This window comes from Triticum aestivum, chromosome 2B (genome assembly GCF_018294505.1).
Source record: "Triticum aestivum cultivar Chinese Spring chromosome 2B, IWGSC CS RefSeq v2.1, whole genome shotgun sequence".
Taxonomy (NCBI): domain Eukaryota; kingdom Viridiplantae; phylum Streptophyta; class Magnoliopsida; order Poales; family Poaceae; genus Triticum; species Triticum aestivum.
This window is the reverse complement of record NC_057798.1, coordinates 724,601,204-724,621,811: the sequence shown is the minus strand read 5'-3', so window position 1 is coordinate 724,621,811 and position 20,608 is coordinate 724,601,204. Positions and strand designations below refer to the sequence as shown.

At 49.3% G+C, this 20,608-nt stretch overlaps 1 protein-coding gene across 1 annotated transcript; it reads left to right on the top strand.

The window, feature by feature from the left end:
- Positions 1-4,233: 4,233 nt before the first annotated feature.
- Positions 4,234-5,304, top strand: LOC123042300 (uncharacterized). Its single transcript, XM_044464780.1, has one exon. The coding sequence runs from the start codon at positions 4,308-4,310 to the stop codon at positions 5,103-5,105; it is 798 nt and encodes a 265-aa protein (XP_044320715.1). The 5' UTR covers positions 4,234-4,307; the 3' UTR covers positions 5,106-5,304.
- The last annotated feature ends 15,304 nt before the right edge of the window (positions 5,305-20,608 follow it).

Below are 20,608 nucleotides of genomic sequence, written 5' to 3'. Positions count from 1 at the left end.
CGATGGGGGCGCATCAACCGGCGAAGCAGAACGGCCGCCGTCCACCGGAGAGGCCCGACCGCGAGTCTCATTCGGGGCGGCGGAGGCCGTCGAGGAGCATGCGAAAGAGATCGGACCGCCGGATGGGTCCATTCCACCTGGAGTGACACGGCCTCCGCAATGGCGAGGTCCAAGATACCGACCATGGCCACCGTCGTTATCGTCGCTATCGTCCGCAGGCGGAGGGGCGGAGGAGGTGCCTGAGCCGGCGTGGAGCCCCATGATGGCTGAGACGGTGGGGCTTCAATGATAATGTCCACCGGGTACCAAAGAGCATCAACTCCCTCCACCCGCCCCGGAGCATGCCGGCGGCGTGGTTCTTCCACCACCAAAATGCGGCGAGAGGGAATTCTCGCTGGGTCGTCTGTGCGCAGCCACACTCGAAAACGTGACATGTCGTTCCGGCATGCGGTGCAATCCGCAACCCTGACCACCAGTCCAATGCCGCAGAGAACTTCTTGCGCCACGCGCCGTGTCCATGCATTTGCCGGAACCCCGACCAGAGCAAGTTGGACGAGGAAAGGCATGGCAATGCAAGTCGCCGCGCCTGCCGGAGCCAGGGTCTGAGCCTGAGCATCAGACCACCCACCGAGGCCTGGCCCCGATCCACCATCCGATCCCGGATCCCACCTGTCCTGCACAGGACCAAGAACTCCTCTGGACGGAAAGCTCGTATGGACATGTCGATGGGGCCGATGTCGAACTCCGAATGCAGCGCCGCCGCGGCGGCCGCAAGATCCACGCTTCCCAGCGGACCATCCACCGAGACCACGACCGCCCGCCGGAGCTCCACCTCCATGGCGCACAGGTCCTCGCCGGCCTCGAGGAAGCAGCAGTCCACGGGCTCCTCGAACGCAGGTGACGACACAAACCCCACCGGGCCATCGAACGGAGAAGAGAACTGAGGACCGGCCACACTCCCGGCCGATCCACCACGAACCACAGCGGACCAAGCCCTGTCAAGGCGAGCCGCCACAACTGGCATCAGGCCTGGAGGAGGTGGCGGGGGTGCGTTTGCCGATCGGGAAGCCAACCGGACCGCGCCCGGCGGCGGCGGCCCCGGCGGGGGGGGGGGAGGCAGGGGGTCCGACGACGCGGCCGGCGCACCAAGATGCGGAACAGGGGCGGGATGCAGAGGCGGCGAGTCGGAGGGGCTCCGCGGATGGGTGCAGCCCCGGGAGGTATGGTTCCGGCCTCCACGGCGGACGCACTTGGTTGGGTTGGTGCAGAACCGCGAGATGTGCCCATCGTCCTCGCCGCAGTTGTAGCAGCATCCGTGGAGCGATGCGGGGAGAGCAGCGCGTGGTGGGCAAGGGGCGAGCAGCCCCACAGGCCGGGCACGGGGGGCATCCGCCCGCCGGTCCCGCTGGCCCCGGACCTGCTGCCATGGCCCCGCCCCCAGATCTGGCGCCGAAGCGTCCTGTGGCGGTGGTGGCGGCGGAGCGATGACGATGGAGCGCAGCCGAGGGGGGACGGGGTTCGCCGCCCGTGGGGTGGAGCGCGACAAGTCCGCGGCTGAGGGAGGGGACGAGCTGCCGAAAGGAGAGCCGGAGAGCTGAACGCGGCTGGCCATGAGCGCCCGCGGGGAGGTGGCCGCCGGAGCCGGAGTGGCTGCCGGCGCAGGGGCGGTGCTGCGGGAGGGAGCGTGGGAGTCCAATCTAAGGCCGGTCCGGTCTAAGACAAAAAATTCATTTTTTATTATTAAAACATCATTGCAAGCGGTGGGGCTAACAGCGCTGGATCGTTTTTAGTAGAGCAAGACCAGGTAATTTCCGCGACGTGTGGCCATGTTTTTTTTTTCAAAATCGTTTGGCCAAGTTTTGGTAGCCACGCGTGATCGCCAAGCCAGTGAACAGGCGAGTAACGAGTAGACGGTCCCCTCGTCCCGTCCCGCTCTCGCGAGCGGGAGGGGCGACCCCTAAATCACGCCGCCATCGTCCTCCTCCTCGCGCCCGCCTCCCATGCCGCCGCCGGACAAAGCCCGGTCGGTGTAGGCGACGGGGATCTCTTTCCTCCCTCGGCGGTCCTGCAGCGCGGGATGTGACGACCTCCATGTGACGCGGTGCTCGCGCGGGGCGCGGCGGCGGCGCTGCGAATGGCCGTGCCGGCGGCGCGGGCGGTCGTGGGCGTTGTGGCGGCTGTGCTAGCCCGGCCTGTTGTGGAGCGGTGGGGCTGCGAGCAGTAGGTGCGGGGGCCTTCGGGCGGCGGCGGCTGGCGGATCTGGTGGCGGTGACGGCTGCGATGCGGCTGGGCGCAGCTGGCGGGAGACGTGGTCTGCATCGTACGCGGCCGTCCTTGGGCTGGTCCTCTGGCTAGGTGGGGTTGGTTGCGGTTGGCTGCCCTTAGCCAGGCGCTGGTGCAGCCATGGTGGCGGTGTGCGGGTTTCGGGTAGGTCCCGTGGCGGTGGGGTTGATGCGCGGAGGTGTGGCCGGTGGTTGCGTGCTCTGTCCGGCCTTCTGCTTGGTCCCGGCGAGCGACGCGGAGTAGGGCAGCGGCCCGGCGTGGTGGCTGCTCTGGTCGTGGGATACATCAGCGCTCGAAGGTATGGTGTGGCCTCCCAGCTGCCTCGTGTCTACACGGCAGCTTGGCGGTCCCGGCTGCAGCGACAGCTTGCTTCTTCATCGGCGTCGGCTCGTTTGCAGGTGGACTGTTTCGGCCTTCGATCCCTCCCCTCGACGCTCGGGCACTACTTTCGTCGAAGGGCTGGCCCTCTCCCAGTTGCAGTCCATCGCCTGTCTCGCACCCGGTGCAGCAGGACCGAGCTCGTCCCGTGCCCGGCTGTTGGACCGAGCTCGTCTCGCGCCCAACAGCAGGATTGTGCTTGTCTCGCGGCCGGCTGCAGGACCATGCTCGGTTCGCGTCCGGCTGCAGGACCGTGCTTGTCTTGCGCCCGGTGCAGCGGGACGGGTGGATGGTTGCCAATTTTGGCCGGCCTTTTGGGTCTCGGCGCTGGGGGGCGTCCAGGGGTGCGAATGGTGGGGCCTTTCCGCTCGTCTCTTTGGTTGAGGTAGCGGCGGGTCTTGGCTGTGGAGGTGTCAAGGTCTTGGATGCCGGGGTGGCGGCCCTGGTGGTGGTAGTGCGGCGCTCTTGGGCAGAGCCCGTGGCTTGGTAATGCCCGGTGGCCATGGCCGTGTGGGCGGCGTGGTAGCCGGGATGTGGCGTTCGATGACGGTGAGTGTTGGCCGGGGTGAAAACCTGCTCTGTCTTCGGCCAGACCGGCGGCGGCGAAACCCGTTCCCTTCTTGAAGGCGTCGTCGCGGCTCTCATTGCCAGTCGTGTTGCTCCAGGGGAAACTCTGATCCTCAGATCGGGCGGCGGCGGCGCTCCGGTGTGTAACCTTCCTGAAGGCCCGTCTTGAAGTTCACGGTTTGTCGTATGCGGCTTCACTTCTTCGCGGTAGCATGTTCACGGGGGAGTCCCCGATTACTCTTGTAGTGATAGGGGTGGTGTTACTGCGCTCAGCGCCTATGTATCCTGCCTTGGATGTGTGTGTTGTGGTGGCATGCGTTTGTATCGATTTGTTGTGGATCGTTACTTTATATATAAAGCGGGGCGAAAACCTTTTTCGGTAACAGGCGAGTAACTACCTACTGGCAACTGGTAGTCCTCGACGGGTGGATATGCAAGAGACACGCGGTTTAGTTTTTGCGTGCACGCGGATAAGTAAAAACTTTCGTGTCGCTCATTGCGCTGCGACCTCCTAGCTAGCAACCTGTGTAGTGTAGTGCCTTGATCGATCTCAAAAGTCTCGACGTACGTCGTGAACTATACGGCCGGTAGTTTCGTGCTGATGAACTTGGGCGGTTCGGGCCTCTCATTTTCTCGAAAGTGAAAGTCTGAGGTCGTCTGCCGTATGTTTTTCTCACCAGTCACCACTAGGGGTAAGGGTGGTAAGCAATTGCATAGCAATGCCAATAGCTACCTGCGTATCTTGTGAACAATCTTATGTTTCTATACGGAACAGTTCAATAGCTACCTGCGGAAAGAGTAGCTAGTATTATATCTGATCAAAAAATCTTGATTATCTTCATTTTCTCGAAATACTACTTGCATTGTAGATGGTGACTATCAAAGACTTAAGGAGTCATAGCAAAAAAAAAAAAAAAAGACTTACCGAGGAAGGCATGGCGTTTCAGCGTGTAGTATATATACAAGTACTAGCTACTCTCCTTCGAGCCCCCCCGTGCAAGTAGATTGGGAGTACGTTCATATATTTTCTTCCCCACGAAACTAATCGCTGTCTACGTATCAGAGACTATCATCGAACCATGACTCTTATCTCCACGGGAGGGCCGCCTCATGCTCCGTCGTCGGAGATCTCCCACCGCGCCCACCCGGGGCACAAGCTGATGCTGGTGCCGACGGGCCAGGCCGTGTTCAAGTGCGACGGCTGCCATGAGCACGGCACGGGCGGCGATAGGTACACCTGCCTGCAGCCGTCTTGCGACTTCGACCTCCACAAGGACTGCGCCCTCGCACAGCCCACCTTCAAGCACCAGCTGCTGCCCGATAGCACGTTCGAGCTCTCCTTCGAGCCCCCCCGTGCCAAGCACAGGCAGCTATGCAGTGCCTGCGGCGACTACGTGAAGGGCTTGCACTACCACTGCTACAGCAAGGACCTGTACCTCCACCCGTGCTGCGCCAAGCTGCCTCTGGAGATCCGTCTGGGTGATGAGCTCAAGTTCGAGCTCCGCCCGGAGGTGTCTCACTGCTGCACCAAGTGCAGGAAAGGTGGCGGCGTCAGGGATTTCTGGTTCTACCGCTCCACCTGCAAGACCGTGTACCTGCATGTCCGCTGCGTGATAGAGGATGTTCTTCTGCCGAGCTCAAGTTCAAGTACCGAGTCCGACGTCGACGGTAATGGCAGGCTGGCCCGTTACTTCAGGGAGAGTACGTCGCGGAAGCAGGGGTCAGGGAAGGCCGGGAGGAACTCCGACCCCATATTCGAGATCATTAAGGCCCTGGCGAGCATCATCATCGCGGTACTCACTGGAAATCCGGTGCCGTTAATTCCTGCAGTGATCGATCTGGGCTCCAACGTCATCAAATCGTTGAAAAACAGGTAGCTAGCAGCTTCATCCTGCTTGCTCATCCTCATCGTACGCACGACGTACTTGTTGGTGACGGGTTGCATGATGACATATATTGTACGTAGTATACTAGCGACTATGTGTTCCATAGTGCTTGTTTGTTTCACTTCATGATTTGGTAATCATACAGCGATTACTATACTCTCGTGAGCTGTATACTCTCGTATATACTCCCCGCCTACTTTGTACTATATTTTGCTCCCTCCCTCACATAATGTAAGACGTTTTTTGACACTACACTAGCGTTAAAAAATGTCTTACATTATGGGATGGAGGGAGTATATGTTGGCGCTGTCCATTTCTCATTTCTTCTTTCATGCATGTCGAATACTGTAAACACATTGTTATATGTGATTGTGTGCAATAAATCTATCTTACGAGTTTGAGATGGGTAATGTCTTTCTGTTATTGTGTTCTTTTTTATGTATTTTTTCCTAATTATTGTTCAGAAAAATCATACAAAAAAGTGTATAGCTGTGTACATCACAATGATAATTGTTGTGTACTTCCTCCGTAAAGAAATGAAACGCTCTTATATTTCTTTATAGAGAGAGCACTTGTATCAGATATATATGGTTGTGTGCACCGCGATGGTGCATAGGCTGGGAGTTTCAACCTCCTTTCTGAAAGAAAATACATCTTATTCTGACGGCAATAGTGATCGTTCGTTGTCCCGAAATTTCATAGTAATTTTTGTTGTGTTTGAGATATTTTGTACTTCTGGCGAACTTTTATACTCCCTCCAATCCATACATGTTATATATTCATTTGTATCTAGATTCTAGACAAGTCTAACAAAAGTAATGGAGGGAGTAATAGATCTGATCTTTTTTCGCAAAAAAAAAAATCCGGGTCTTCAGCTAAAAAGAAATCAGGTCTTCAGCAAAACGTGTTTGTAGGATAGTGCACAGACCCCGTCGTCGTCTCCCACATTCCTAGGCACATCCATCAGTTAATCAGGGATAGCGTGTGTCAGGTGTCAATGGAGTAGGACGATATCACTGCCGGTGCTGGAGGATTAAAACTGAAAAGCCTAGTCGTGGCTGACTTGCATACCTATTCCCGGTCTTCAAGCTACTACGGGAAGATTAGTCACAGCAGGAAACTACTCATGAAAGCTACTCCTAGCGTAACGTGTAACCGAGAAAACTACTCATACGTTGGCTAAAGTATATGGTTGGAACTACGTACACGGAGAAGTTGGTCTTGGTGTTTTGTGATTGAGAAACTGCCACGTGGCTTCATCATGATGGGTCTAACTATTCCGTTAGTTAGACCTGGTCTCATAGAATATATTTTTCCCATATGATTGATGCTTGTATGTTACGGTCATATGGTAACTCATCGAATTCAAATATTTCAGCTGTTTATATTACTACATGGGAGTGCAAGTTTGGCTAATAAACATGAAATTCTATACATAGCCTTAGTCTTTGTTATTTCCTTCCAAGTCAATTCAATTTCTTCAGTCATGAAAGGCCACAATATAATCATCATCATCAGCACACCTCCCACCCGAGCCCATGCTACCGAATTGATATGAACGTTAAACAATACCTACCGAAGAGCGTGTTGTGAACCCCGCAAAAAAGAAGAGCGTGTTGTGAAATTGCCCGATGTGTTCCGCTGGTCCTAAGAAAATGACTCAGCGCATCAATACTTGTCTAAACTAGTAAACCACGCTAACGATCGTCAAAACCAAGTAATTTCCCCTTATATAGATAGAAAAAAGATAGTAAAGACCAAGTAACTACATTTGGCGAGTGAATCAAGCTCTGGTTGGATAGTTAGGAGGACGGTGGTACTTCCAGCCAATCACAGTTCAAGTTCTAGATTGACATTGGTGCTAGCATTTTTTTGTATTTATTTTGAGCCTTTCGATGATGTTCATTCATTGAGAGGAGACGTTCTCATCGACTACGAAGACGTCCGTAACGTAGATTTTGTGAATTTGTGATATGTAATCTTGCACTTATTCAAGAATGCTATCGCTATATATGTATTTTTGTAATCTCCTTTTTCTGGTTAGAGTTCACCAAAAATAACAATAATTGATGGCTAGCTAGACCGGGATGTGTAGTTAGAATTCAGCACAGGTCTTCACCAACACCGTGTTTTTAGGATCGTCGTGCACAGACCCCGTCGTCGCTTTTAACGTTCTCAGGTTTCAACCGAGGGCGACGAGACCGCTGCAGGTACTACGTATAAACGAAAAGTTTATCTTAGTCGTTGCTGACTTGCACGTGTTTTCCTTGTCTGAACGTACTACGGGCGTAAGATTAGTACTACGGGCGGAAGATTAGTCAGAGCATTAAAGCTACTGCCAGCACAATGTAAAAGCATCTACAACCATAAACGCCAAAATCACAAAAAAAAAATTGACTCCACAACCACAACCGTCATTTTTAAATCATCAAATCCATATTATTACATGCAAAGTGAAACCTAATCTAAGCGGAACTCGGCTCCACCCTGCCCATGTTCAGCGGCTGATTGCACCTCTCGAAGTGATGTCCGGTCGTCGGTAAGGTAGAATAGGGGATGCAACATGGACTGGCCCACGAGACTCATGGCGATGTCCGCTCTCATGCCCTGCTCTTTCTCCTCAAAGTTCATTGCTCGCACGTCGCTGTTGGACGTGAGATCAATGATGGATCCATCGTGGGAGGAGCTGGTGACGTCCACCATGACGCGTTTGCGGCACCCGTGGTGGCTGTGCAACATACGGGGCGCCGGGGAATGCGACTCCGCCTCACCAACGTCCGCCGCCGCGAGGGATGCCTCCACTTCCCGCGCCTGCTACCTTGCAAGGCGGGCAGGCCGTGCCATCTTTGAGTTGGACGACACCCATGCTTTGACCTCCGCCTCGGTGCGCCAACAAAGTGGTTGCGTATCTGCCGGCGTGATAACCCACAAGTATAGGGGGTCGCAACAATTTGAGGATAGAGTATTCAACTCAAATTTATAGATTCGACACAAGGGGAGGCCAAGAATATTTGTAAGTATTAGCAGTTGAGTTGTCAATTCAACCACACCTAAAGATTAAATATCTGCAGCAAAGTGATCAGTAGCACAGTAATACGATAGTTTGATAGTAGTAGTAATGATAACAGTGGTAATGGTAACAACAGTAATAGTTTTGTAGCAGTTGTAACAGTAGCAATAGCAATAGTAACTTAGCAAAAATCAATATGTGGGAAAATCGTAGGCATTGGATCGGTGATTACGTTGGATAAGATTCATCATATATCAGTCATAACCTAGGGCGACACTGAACTAACTCCAGTTCATAAATATGATGTAGGCATGACTTTCGTAAATAGTGCTTATGGAAAAGAACTTCTATGACATCTTTTGCCATACCCTCCCGTGGTAGCGGGGTTCATAAGAAAACTAAGGGATATTAAGGATTCCTTTTAATAAAGAACCGGAGCAAAGCATTAGCATATAATGGATACATGAACTCCTCAAACTATGATCATCACCGGAAAGTATCCCAATTATTGTCACATTGGTGTTTACGGATCATAACACGTAATAGGTGAATATGACCTGCAAGATCGGATCACGAACATAGATATAATGGTGCTAACAGAAACGGTTCAGATCTGAAATCATGGCACTCGGGCCCTAATGACAAGCATTAGGCATAGCAAAGTCATAATAACATCAATCTCAGAACATAGTGGATACTAGGGATCAAGCCCTAACAAACTAACTTGATTACATGATGAATCTCATCCAACACCTCACCGACCAGCGAGCCTACGAAGGAATTACTCACTCCCGGCACGGTGAGCATCATGAAATTGGTGATGGGAAATGGTTGGTGATGACGAAGACCAAAAAAACCTCTCCGGAGCCCCGAACAGGCTCCAGATCTGGCCTACCGATGAAGAACAGGAGGTGGCGGTGGCTCCGCATCATAAAATGCAATGAAACTTCCTCTCCTATTTTTCTAGAAAAATAGGATTTTTTATCGTCGAAATTAGGACCAGCGAGGCCTCGAGGGCCCCACCACCCACCAGGGTGCGCCAGAGGGGGGTGGCGCGCCCTGGTGTCTCATGGGAAGCCAGCACACCCCCCCTCCAGTGGGTCTTGATTTTAGTATTTTTTTTATTTATTCCAAAATAATTCTTCAGAAAGTTTCATCCAAATCCGAGAATTTTTATTTCTACACAAAAATAATAAGTTTGGGTCGATTTAATATGATCGTTCTTCTATCGCCATACTCTTAATGTTGTTTTGAGACTATCATTACACTTAACGATATCTCAAAATCCAGAAAGCGTGATCACAAACAACACTTGCGTTAATCTTAGAGGCGAGACTAGGAATCTTATTTTTACTGTTAATCATTCCACACGTGCATATAAGTTTTTCATTGAATCACATATTCTAGGATTATAGCAGTTATAGCATAGAATATAAACACTTAATTATGAACAGAGAAATATAATAATACAATATTATTGCCTCTAGGACATCTTTCCAACAGGTAAATCATCGACAATTATTTGAGCTTTTATATTGCGTACCTCATCTTTTTTCCGAACACGGTACAGACACTCGTACTTTTTTAGATGAAAGGCATAAAGTCCGACATCAAATTAATGAAGCCATCAACTGATTACGATAAAAGGTGCAAAGTATTACAAAGGAAAGGCATAGAGAAAAGATGGGGAAAAAATACAAACATAGATCGCACAAGGTCGAAGCTACAACAGCAGGCCGAAGAGTGAAATCACCAACACAAGGACAAACAAGTCCATGCCATCGGAGAGTATACTGCGGACCAGAACAACGGGAACAAAGGAGCCTGTGGCACACCAACAATCAATGGAGAGGAGGATCATGCCTGTAGAGAGAAACCATTGGCTCTACCAAGACCCGTTGGTGCAACGGGAACAGAGGAGTCCATGGCACGCCAACAAGCAATGGAAAGGAGGTCATGCCTGCACAGAGAAACCATTGGGTCCGCCAAGACCCGACAGTGCCATTGCCGGACGGGAGACCACTATCTCTCCTACATCCAGCACGAGGATGTTGGTAACCGATCGGCAAGCACGAACAACATAGAGAAGCAACCACTAAAGGGTAACACCTTAATAGGATAGAACCCCCCCCCCCCCCCCCCGCCTCCACCGTTTTCGGGCCACCGAGGACGCACTGCACAACAGCTGTCGCCAATCCACACACTACAACACACCGCAACCCCAACCCTACCCCAAGCCAATGCTTCCAAGGAGGATCAGACGCCGATGCGCCGCCCCGGCTGGCCAAAGGTCTAGGTTTTCACCCAAAAACTAATGGAGGGGAGGAGGTGGAGGAAGAGGAAGCTCAACACACCCTCGGGAAGGGAAAAGAGAAGTCGGAGCGCCGCCGTTGTCTTCGAGGTTAATGCAGAGTCGACCAGGGGATTCCCCCTTTCCAGGCTTCCTCCACCACACCCTCTGGAGCCCCGATTTGGCAGGCCAACAGGGCTAGATCCAAATCGGTGGAAGGAAAGCCACATAGAGGAAGGATTCTGGAGATCCTAGAAGCGGAGCACCTCCGCCACCCACACGACCGGCGGGACAACCAACACCTACAGCGCCACTTACCGGCAAGGTCGATGCCACCCGCTAGATCTAAGGCCGCCATCCTGGCGCCCAAAGCTCCCTACGACGAAGCAGGGCGGCTGAGCCTCGCCACTGCCTTCATTGGAGGCCACGCGACGACCGACAACATCCTCAGGTGGGGGAGGGGAAGGAGGGAGAGGAAGGGTGGGTGGCTCGGGCGGCTAGGGTTCCATCACCCTTGAGTTGTCCGCTCCACAGACGCTCATACATGCGCACATACACTCGCCCTCATTAGTAGAAAAAGGGCCAATTGTCCCGGTTCATGGCCTTTTGTCCTGGTTTAGGAACCAGAACTAAAAGGTCGTTACTAATTCCCTTGACCTTTAGTCTCGGTTCTTACACAAACCAAGACAGATGGGCCTCCACGTGGCCGATGCGGCGAGCCCAGGCAGGAGGCCCTTTGGTCCCGGTTGGTGGCACCAACCGGGACCAATAGGCATCCACGCGTCAGCATTTCAGGTGTTGAGGGTTTTATTTTTTTTAGGGGGGGGTTAGGGGGTTTTGGGCGGTTAATTTAGGTGTTTCATATATTGTGTTAGCTAGCTAATTAATACAGAGAAGTGTCCTGTCTTATCTCTGTGCTTGGTCGACGCTACATACTATACGTATAGAGAGGATTAGACACGCTAGCTAGTAAGCAAATGAAGGAAACAGAAGATCGTCATGAGCATATGCATACAGAGAGAAGTGATATCGACCACCTCTCCTTCTCTAAGAGATTGGTCGAACAACAAGTTCTCGTATATCTATCCGACGCTATTGGCTACATATATACAATATAATTATCTCTTACAATATAATCTTCTAATTAAAAACTAACTGATTAGGGTCCACATGGTATTCTCCGTCTTTAGCGATCACGTGGTCAAGAAAGAATGCCGCCAATTCCTCTTGAATTCCTCTCATACGATCTGGTGGTAGGAGTTCATCCCGCATCCGAAATATCTAATTTGAAGAAGGAGGTCAATACATATATATGAATAAATGAAACTGAACACAAATGATGGTAATAAAATAAAATTGTGAATATTATTATTTACGCACTTCATATTGTTTGTCGGAGTAGCCCCGCACACAGGTCATGTGGCGGATGGACTCGCAAATGCAGTATCCACAATAATTATTTCCTTGTTCCTGCCACAACCACTTTACAAGAAATAGAGGTCAATCAAACTGATAATTAGCAAGCATGCTAAACGGTATTGATGAAACTAGCGCTTGAATCACTAGGAGATGCGTGGAACATGCTACTATAGTACTTACTTTCGGGTGTCTAAATTGCAGCTTCTTCGGCAGTCCTGAAGTTTTTGAGGTGAATTTATTCCAAACCCTGCCAGACAAAGAAAACAATTACTTGATATCAGGAAATGAACAAATTGAAGTTGCCGATATGGTGCGATAATGATCGATTTAACTTACTTCTCTAGAATTTCAATCATGTCCGCATACTCCTTGGGATCTTTTCGTCTCGAGTCTAAGACGGTTACTAGTCCCTGCTCAAGCTTAATCTCTAGGAGAATATAGTGGAAGTTATGCACGCATGCATAACTTATCAATTACATACTATAACCTCGACTAATAAGGGAAACTAAATATGCACAAGACAGTAACACTCACTAGAATTCGTAAGGGAAGAGTATTATAGCTTTGTTTTGATTTAATACAAATGATTGGAACAGCTTGGCCTCGGTATCTTTGGCCTGAAATTTAACCAGATATGCATCTACACTAGTAGAAAAACCCCTATTAGTCCCAGTTGGTGAGGGCCTTTTGTCCCGGTTCTTGAACCGGGACTAGAGGGTCATTACTAATGCCCTAGACCTTTAGTCCCGGTTCTAACACAAACCGGGACAGATGGGCCTCCACGTGGCCGGTGCGCCGAGCCCAGGCAGGAGGGCCTTTGGTCCCGGTTGGTGGCACCAACCGGGACCAAAAGGCATCCACGTGTCAGCATTTCACTGGGGTTTTTTTTTGAAAGGGGGGATTGGGGGGTTTGGGGGGTTAATTTGGGTGTTTCATATATTGTCTTAGCTAGCTAATTAATAGAGAGAAGTGTCCTCTCTTATGTCCGTGCTTGGTCGACGCTACGTACTGTACATAGAGAGGCTCTCGACACGCTAGCTAGTAAGAAAATGAAGGGAACCATTAAGTACAGAAGTTCGTCATGCATACCGAGAGAAGTGATCGATCGGCCTCTCCTTCTCTGAGAGATTGGTCGAACAACAAGTTTTCGTATTATCTATCCGACGCTACTGGCTACATACATATACAATATGTAAGATCTCTTACAATCCCCTAGCATTTGAAATCAACTTCCACATGGTATTCTCCGGCTTTATTGATGACGTGGTCAAGAAAGAATCCCGCCAATTCCTCTTGAATTGCTTTCATGCGATCTTGTTCTAGGAGTTCATTCCGCATCTGCCACGTCTAATTTGAAGAAGGGGGTTAATACATATATGAATGAAACTCAACAGAAATGATGGTGTAATAAAATGAAATTGTGAATATTATTGCTTACGCACTTCATATTGTCTTTTAGAGTAGCCCCGCTTATTTTTCAAAGTTGCGTTGTAGATGAACTCGCGCACGTAGTATCCACAGAAATTATTCCCTTCTTCTTGCCACAAGCACTTTACGAGAAATAGAGGTCAATCAAACTGATAATGAAGCATTATAAATGGCATTAATGAAAGTATAGCTATAGAATCAACGGGAGATGCGCGCAACTAGCTAGCTAGTAGTACTTACTTTCGGGTATGTATATCGTAGCTCCTTCGGAAGTCCCGGAGCTTCTGAGATGAACTGTTTCCAAACCCTGCAAGACAAAGAAAATAATTATTATTACTTGAGATATCACGAAATGAACAAAAAGTTGCCGATATGGTGCGATAATGATCGATTGAACTTACTTGTTGAGCAATTTAGTCATGTCCGCATAGGTTCGGGATCTTTTCGTCTCGAGTCTAAGACGGTTACTACTCCCCGCTCAAGCTTAATCTCCAGAAGAACATAGTAGAAGCTACGCACGCATGCATAACTCATCAATTACATTACTATAACCTCGCTCGAGTAATAAGGGAAACCGAATGTGCACACGACAGTAACACTCACTTGAAGTTGTAAGGAAAGAGTATTAAATCTTTATTTTGATTTTTGATCAAAGTTTATAGCAAGTTGGCCTCGGCCTCTTCGGCGTGCTTTTTAACCAGAAATTCATCTATGATATTTGTGTTAATGAACCCAATATTATACATTTCTTGTTTTTTGCACTCAACGGTCTTCAATCTGCATAATATAGAGACTTAATGCCAAAAATAGTACTTACATATAGTAGCAAAAGACCGTTAATTTATCGAGGGCCTTTTGTTTGAAGAACTCGAAGAACTCCTCAAATGGAACAGTCAATAGATCAGTTCCAACAAGGTCGTGCTCCTATTTAATTCTCAGATACAAAGTATTCATCCTCCCAGACTCTTTGCAGGTTTTCATGTACCAATTATGGAATCTTCGCATCATCGTTGTTAGAGATATTTCATCTTTGACGAGAGGCTTCCCGTACTCGTATCTATGTTCGTCCACCTCCAAGAAATCAAAATGTACATCATCAGGCAGGTAATCTCCAAGATTGTTATAACCGGGCACCGTCCCTGGAGCATTAGCGACGATCTCGCTAGACACATTGAGCGGGGGGCACGATTTCTTTGCTTGTTCGCCGAGCTGGGCAATTTTTTTTCCCAGCTGCTCGTTCTTTTAACCTTTGATCACTGACAGTACTTCCCGACTGGTTAGCTTCGAGATATGTCTTTGCAGTAATGCGCTCATAGTTGTTTTTTGGTGGAGACTTTGGTGGTTTCCTCAGGGCATCGATAGTGCGCTTTGCTTTCACCGGATCTACCTTCTCCTCCGGAGGTGGATGTCTCTTTGCTTTCAACCCTTCAAAGAAGTCCTTCACTTCGGTCTGCACGACCTTCGCGTTTTCCTCCTCGGTCCTCTCGTACGGTAACTTCTCTAGAGGCTTGAGAGAAGGACCATATTTGTATTGCCTCCCGCCTCTGCTGGCTGTACTGCTAGACGCCGGAGCAGACGGAGCAGCTGCGGCTTCTGTCTTCTTTCGTGCTTGCTTACGAGGCTGAGGAGAAGGACTACGACACGCCGGAGTAGCCGGGGCGGCGGCGGGTCTCTTCCGCCCTTGCTGGCGATGCGGAGAAGGAGGAGGATGCTAGCTTCTCGGGCGCGCCGGCGCAGGCGGAGAAGGAGGCGGAGTGCCACCACGCGCCGGAGAAGAAGGTCGAGTGCCCTGATCGTCACTCGTCGGAGGAGGAGACGTTGGAGGAGGCGGAGTGCCCTGACTCGCCAGAGGAGGAGGAGGAGGCATCCAGTTCGGAAGCTTGATAAACTCCTTCCGCCATAGGCATGGAGTCTTCAGAGCAGAACCCAGCCGAGTCTCCCCTTCACCGGTAGGGTGGTCAAGCTGGAGGTCCTCAAATCTCTCTGTTATTTCGTCCACCGTCACCCTACCATATCCTTCTAGAATCGGACGATAGTGAAAAGTTGCGCCGGGTTCAGAAGGTTGAACTTGGCCGACAGCCGCCTTGACTTTAAATTCTGCCATTGCGTCATAAGGTGGCAATTTTGAGACTCCATGATAAAATCCATGGGGTAGCTAGCAGGAGCCGTCAAGACATGCTCCGGCTGAAGCAGCTCGGTGGAAGCCACGCTGCTTCTCCGCTGAGATGGCGGGGTAGCTTCGGGGGAAGCTTCGGCAGGTCATTTGTTGTGATCTGCTTCTCGTTCCTCTAGCCCTTGTACCCTTGCATGCAGCGCTTGCAGTTGGCTATGCTCCACTTTCTTCCTCCTCTCATGGAATTTGTAACCGCATGCGTCCGAAAAACCAACCTTCCATGGAATGGAGCCTGGCGTGCCTCGTGTCCATCCAGGGTGCTCAGGATTCCCGAGGGCCGTTGTGAGCTCGTCCTTCTCCCTGTCTGGAACGAACGTCCCTTGCTGCGCTGCATCGATATAGTGTCGAAGCCTGTTGAATGGTATTTTCAGTTGCTCGCCTGTCCAAGGGCACTTCCCTGATACAGGGTCCAAGGTTCCACCACCACCGAAGAACCAAGTCCGGCAACGGTCTGGCCAGTTCATTGTCTCTGGTTCGATCCCTTTATCAAGCAGATCATTCTCAGCCTTGGACCATTAGGTCAGGCTTTGAGGTAGCCTCCTGACCCCGTGCGATGGTGAAACTTCTTCTTCACAGCATTTTGCTTGTTTGTCGCCGACATCTTACTCTTTTCCGATGTCTTGTGTGCCACAAATGCGGGCCAGTGATCTCTGATCTTCTCATAATTGTCGATGAATTCTGGTGTCTCTTCTTTGTCGACAAACTTTTTCAGCTCTTTCCTCCACCTCCTGAATAGGCCTGCCATCTTCTTAAGAGCACAAGACTTGATTACTTGCTCTATAACTGGCTTCTCCGGATCCTCCTCTGGCGGTAGGGTGAAATTTGCCTTCAGCTCAGTCCAAAGATCATCTTTCTGCATATCATTGACATAAGACACCTCAGGGTCTTCCTCCTTAGGCTTATACCATTGGTGGATGCTGATCGGGATCTTGTCCCTAACAAGAACCCGCACTGAGCAGCAAATGCGTTCTTTGTCCGGATGGGTTCAATCGGTTCACTGTCGTGCGCGATTGCTGTGATCTCAAACCTTTCATCCGAGCTCAACTTTTTCTTCGGGCCTCGTCTCCTTACCGAAGTTGTGCTCGATCCGGAGGGCTAGAAAAAAGAAGAAAGACGAGAGTTAATTAATATGTGTACATATACCAAAACAATGAATGCATCAATTAGCTAGTCAGCACAGGCTTAACTAATATATATACCTGGCCAGACTCAGTTCGGTCACCGGAGCCGTCATCACGGTCTCCTTCTGGCACCGTCATTGGGTCACCAGAGCCGTCCTCATGGTCTCCTTCTTGCACCGGCATTGGGTCAAACGAGCCATCATAATAGCATGCTTCTTCACCCTGTCCTTCCAGACCATTGGTGTCGTTCAAAAACGATAAGACGGCATCACTTCCATGTGCGATTATCTCCCCCAACATCGCTTCTGTTGCTTCGTCTCGGGGGGTGTCCATAGTTTCTACAAATATTTACAACATGGCAATTATTATTCAAACATGACCGATATGGATATATTAGTGGCAAACGTAGAACTAGCTAGCTAATCCCAGTAAGGAATCATATTAATTAGTGGCCTCCACGCTGCTTCTCTAGGGTTTGGGGTGGCCTCGACAATGCTTCAAGGGGGTAATATCGACAACGACGAGATACATACACGGGAAAATAATGTTATCAGGGAGGGGGTATATCGACCCCCCCCACGTGTTGAAGTTATCGGGAGGGGGTATATCGACCCCCTTCCCCATGTGTTGAAGTTATCGGGAGGGGTTTATATCGACAACGACGACATACGTACATGGGAAAATAATATTATCAGGGAGGGGGTATATCGACCCCCTAACCCCCACGTGTTGAAGTTATCGGGAGGGGGTATATCGACCCCCCCACGTGTTGAAGTTATTGGGAGGGGTTTGTATCGACAACGACGACATATGTACATGGGAAAATAATAGTAATGGGGAGGGGGTATATCGACCCCCCCACCCACGTATTGAAGTTATCGGGAGGGGGTATATCGACCCCCCTCGTGTTGAAGTTATCGAGAGGGGGTATATCGACCCCCCCCCCACGTGTTGAAGTTATCGGGAGTTTATTATATCGGCACGACATACATACATGGGAAAATAATATTATCGGGGAGGGGGTATATCGACCCCCCCCTCGTGTTGAAGTTATCGGGAGGGGTATATGGACGACGACAGACCCGATAAAACATAAGAAAACGAAGAAGAAATAAAAGGAGGAGAAGAAGAAAGGAATAGAGGAGAAGATCGAAGAAAAATAGAAGAAAAAAAAGAGGAGAAGAAGAAAGGAATAGAGGAGAAGAAGAAAAAATAGAAAAAATTTCTATTTTTTCTTCTTCTCCTCTTCCTTTTCTTCCTCTCCTCTTCTTCTCCTCTTCCTTTTCTTCCTCTCCTCTTCTTCTCCTTTTTCCTCTTCTTATTTTTCTTTTTCCTCTCCTAAATATATAAAACTTTTCTAAAAATGAAACTAACCTAAAATGTACTAAATCAGAGAACATATATAGATAATCCTTTTCTAAAAATGTAACCATGGAGGGGTATATCGACCCCCCCCTCGACCCTCTTTTCCTTCTTCTTCCTTCTTCCTTCTTCCTCTTTTCTTCTCCAACACAAAACACATCTCATCTCATCTCATTTCATCCAAAAATAATTCTTTGCATATGAACATACATACATTTACTTTTTTTCTTAAATGTTACATATGAACATTTTCTTAAATGAGCATATGAACATTTTTTTAAATATTAATGAGCATATATATGAACATACATATCAACAAAAAATAGACATTTTTATTGGTAACAAAAAAAATGCAAAAACGAGCATTTTACAGCATATACAGAGCATTATACAGTGAACATACATACATACATACATACATACATACATACAGTGAGCATATACAGAGCATTATACGGCGACGGCGATGATGGTTGGCGGTGGCGCGCGCTTACGGATGACGTGCGGGGACGACAATGAGAAGGAAAGGGAAGGAGGCAGGGGCTCACAGCGCGGGGAGGGGTCGAGGTCGCCTGCCGGAATCGGTGCGGCGGCGGACGAACGGTCTCGGGGATGAACGGGTCGTGGGAGCCGGCGTGGTGCTTCCCCGCAGCGACGGCGACGACGGGCGCGGGCGACGATGGCGGCGTCGGTGGGGGCGGCGGGCAGCTTCGGGGCAGCCTAGCGGCGGCGGGGCAGGGGCGACGACGGGGGCGCGCGGACGATGTCGGGGCGGCGCGCAGATGGCTTCTGGGCGGCGGGCAGCGTTGGGGCAGCGGACGGCGTCGATCTGGGCAGCCTGGCGGCGTCGATGAGCTTGGCGTCGTCGGGCGGGCCGGGGGGCAACTGGCGATGAGTTCGTCAAATTTTCCTAAGTGCTACTTATATACCCAGGCCTTTGGTGCCGGTTCGTGGCATCAACCGGGACCAATGCCCCCTTTAGTCCCAGTTGGTGCCACCAACCGGGACCAAAGGCCAGTTTTCTGCAGCCCAAAGGGCGGGAAGCGGCGGCCTTTGGTCCCGGTTGGTGGCACCAACCAGGACTAAAGGAGGGGCATTGGTATCGGTTGGTAGCACCAACCAGGACTAATGCACCCCTTTAGTCCCGGTTAACCAACCGGGACCAATGGGCCTTGCACAACGGCGTGGTGGTGGGAGTTTAGTCCCACCTCGCTAGCTGAGAGAGAGCCGCACCTGTTTATAAGGTGCGATGCGCCAACCCTAAAGCAGGCTTTCGGGCCTAATCTGTCTCTATGTGCATGTGGGCCTACTGGGCTTACTACGGGCCTGAATCCTGGCCGTGGGAGCCCAGTAGGAGGCACTTTTTTTTTCTTTACTTATTGTTGCTATTTTTATTTTTTCCAGTTTTTTTTGTTTTTTGCATTATTTATTTTCTTTTGTTTTTTGCTTTATTTTTTAATTCTTTTTTGCTTTTAGTTTTAGAAAAATTATAAACTTTCTGTTAGTGCCATTAGTTTTCAAATTTGAAAACACTTTTTTTGTTTTTTTGTTTTCTTTGTTGCTTTATTTATTTTATTTTGTTTCTACTTACAACAAAATACTTATTGTTGCTATTTTTATTTTGTTTCCAGTTTTTTTGTTTTGTTTTCTGCATTATTTATTTTCTTTTGTTTTTTGCTTTATTTTTTAATTCTTTTTGCTTTTAGGTCAGCAAAATTATAAACTTTCTGCTAGTGCCATTAGTTTTAGAAAAATTATAAACTTTCTGTTAGTGCCATTAGTTTTCAAATTTGAATAGTTAAAATTTGAATTCTTTAAAATTTGTGTGAATCACAAGTTTGTGATTAACTTTACTAAAAAATGAACATAGATGCGCCTATAGAGAAAATTCAACCTAAATTCATAATAAATTTCTATGAATTTCAGAGAAATTCACTATGAATTTAGGTCAAATTCCCTGTATAGGGGCATCTATTTTCACTTTGAGAGGAGCTCAACAAGGCAGAGAGGGACGGGCTTATAAACTGGTGTGAGCGCCCTTCGGTTGGCGAGGTGGGACTAAACTCTGAGCGCAACGAGGACCAACCCTTTAGTCCGATTTGTGGCACAAACCGGGACTAATGGTCATGGGCCAGGGCAAGGCGCATTGGTCCCGGTTCGTGCGTGGAACCGGGACCAAAAGGTCCAGACGAACCGGGACCAATGGCCCACGTGGCTGCCCTTTTGAGAGTGTTCTTGGTGAGAACATAGTTGACAAGGAGCGAACCGGGATTAATGGTATTACGAGGGCCGAACCATAAGACATTAAAGCATTTCAAATGAACTCTGAAAAAGTTGAAAGTTGGCATGGTATCATAATTTCACCCACATAGCATGTGCATGTACAAAACGGACAATAGTATCATACTCGTCTGTTACAAAGTTGTCATGGCATCATCATAATAGTTGCGGGAGAAAGTCTTCACTTTTTCTTCGCTTGTGTCATTTGCTTATTGCGCTGTAACCATGGATAATCTTCATCGTTTATCAGGATGCTTGGGTCAGCCTTGACTTTGAAGGGAGGAATTTCATGAAACTTTTCATAATCTTCAGACATGTCTGTCTTGCCCTCCACTCCCACGATGTCCCTTTTTCCTAAAGAAACTATGTGGCGCTTTGGCTCATTGTATGATGTATTCGCTTCCTTATCTT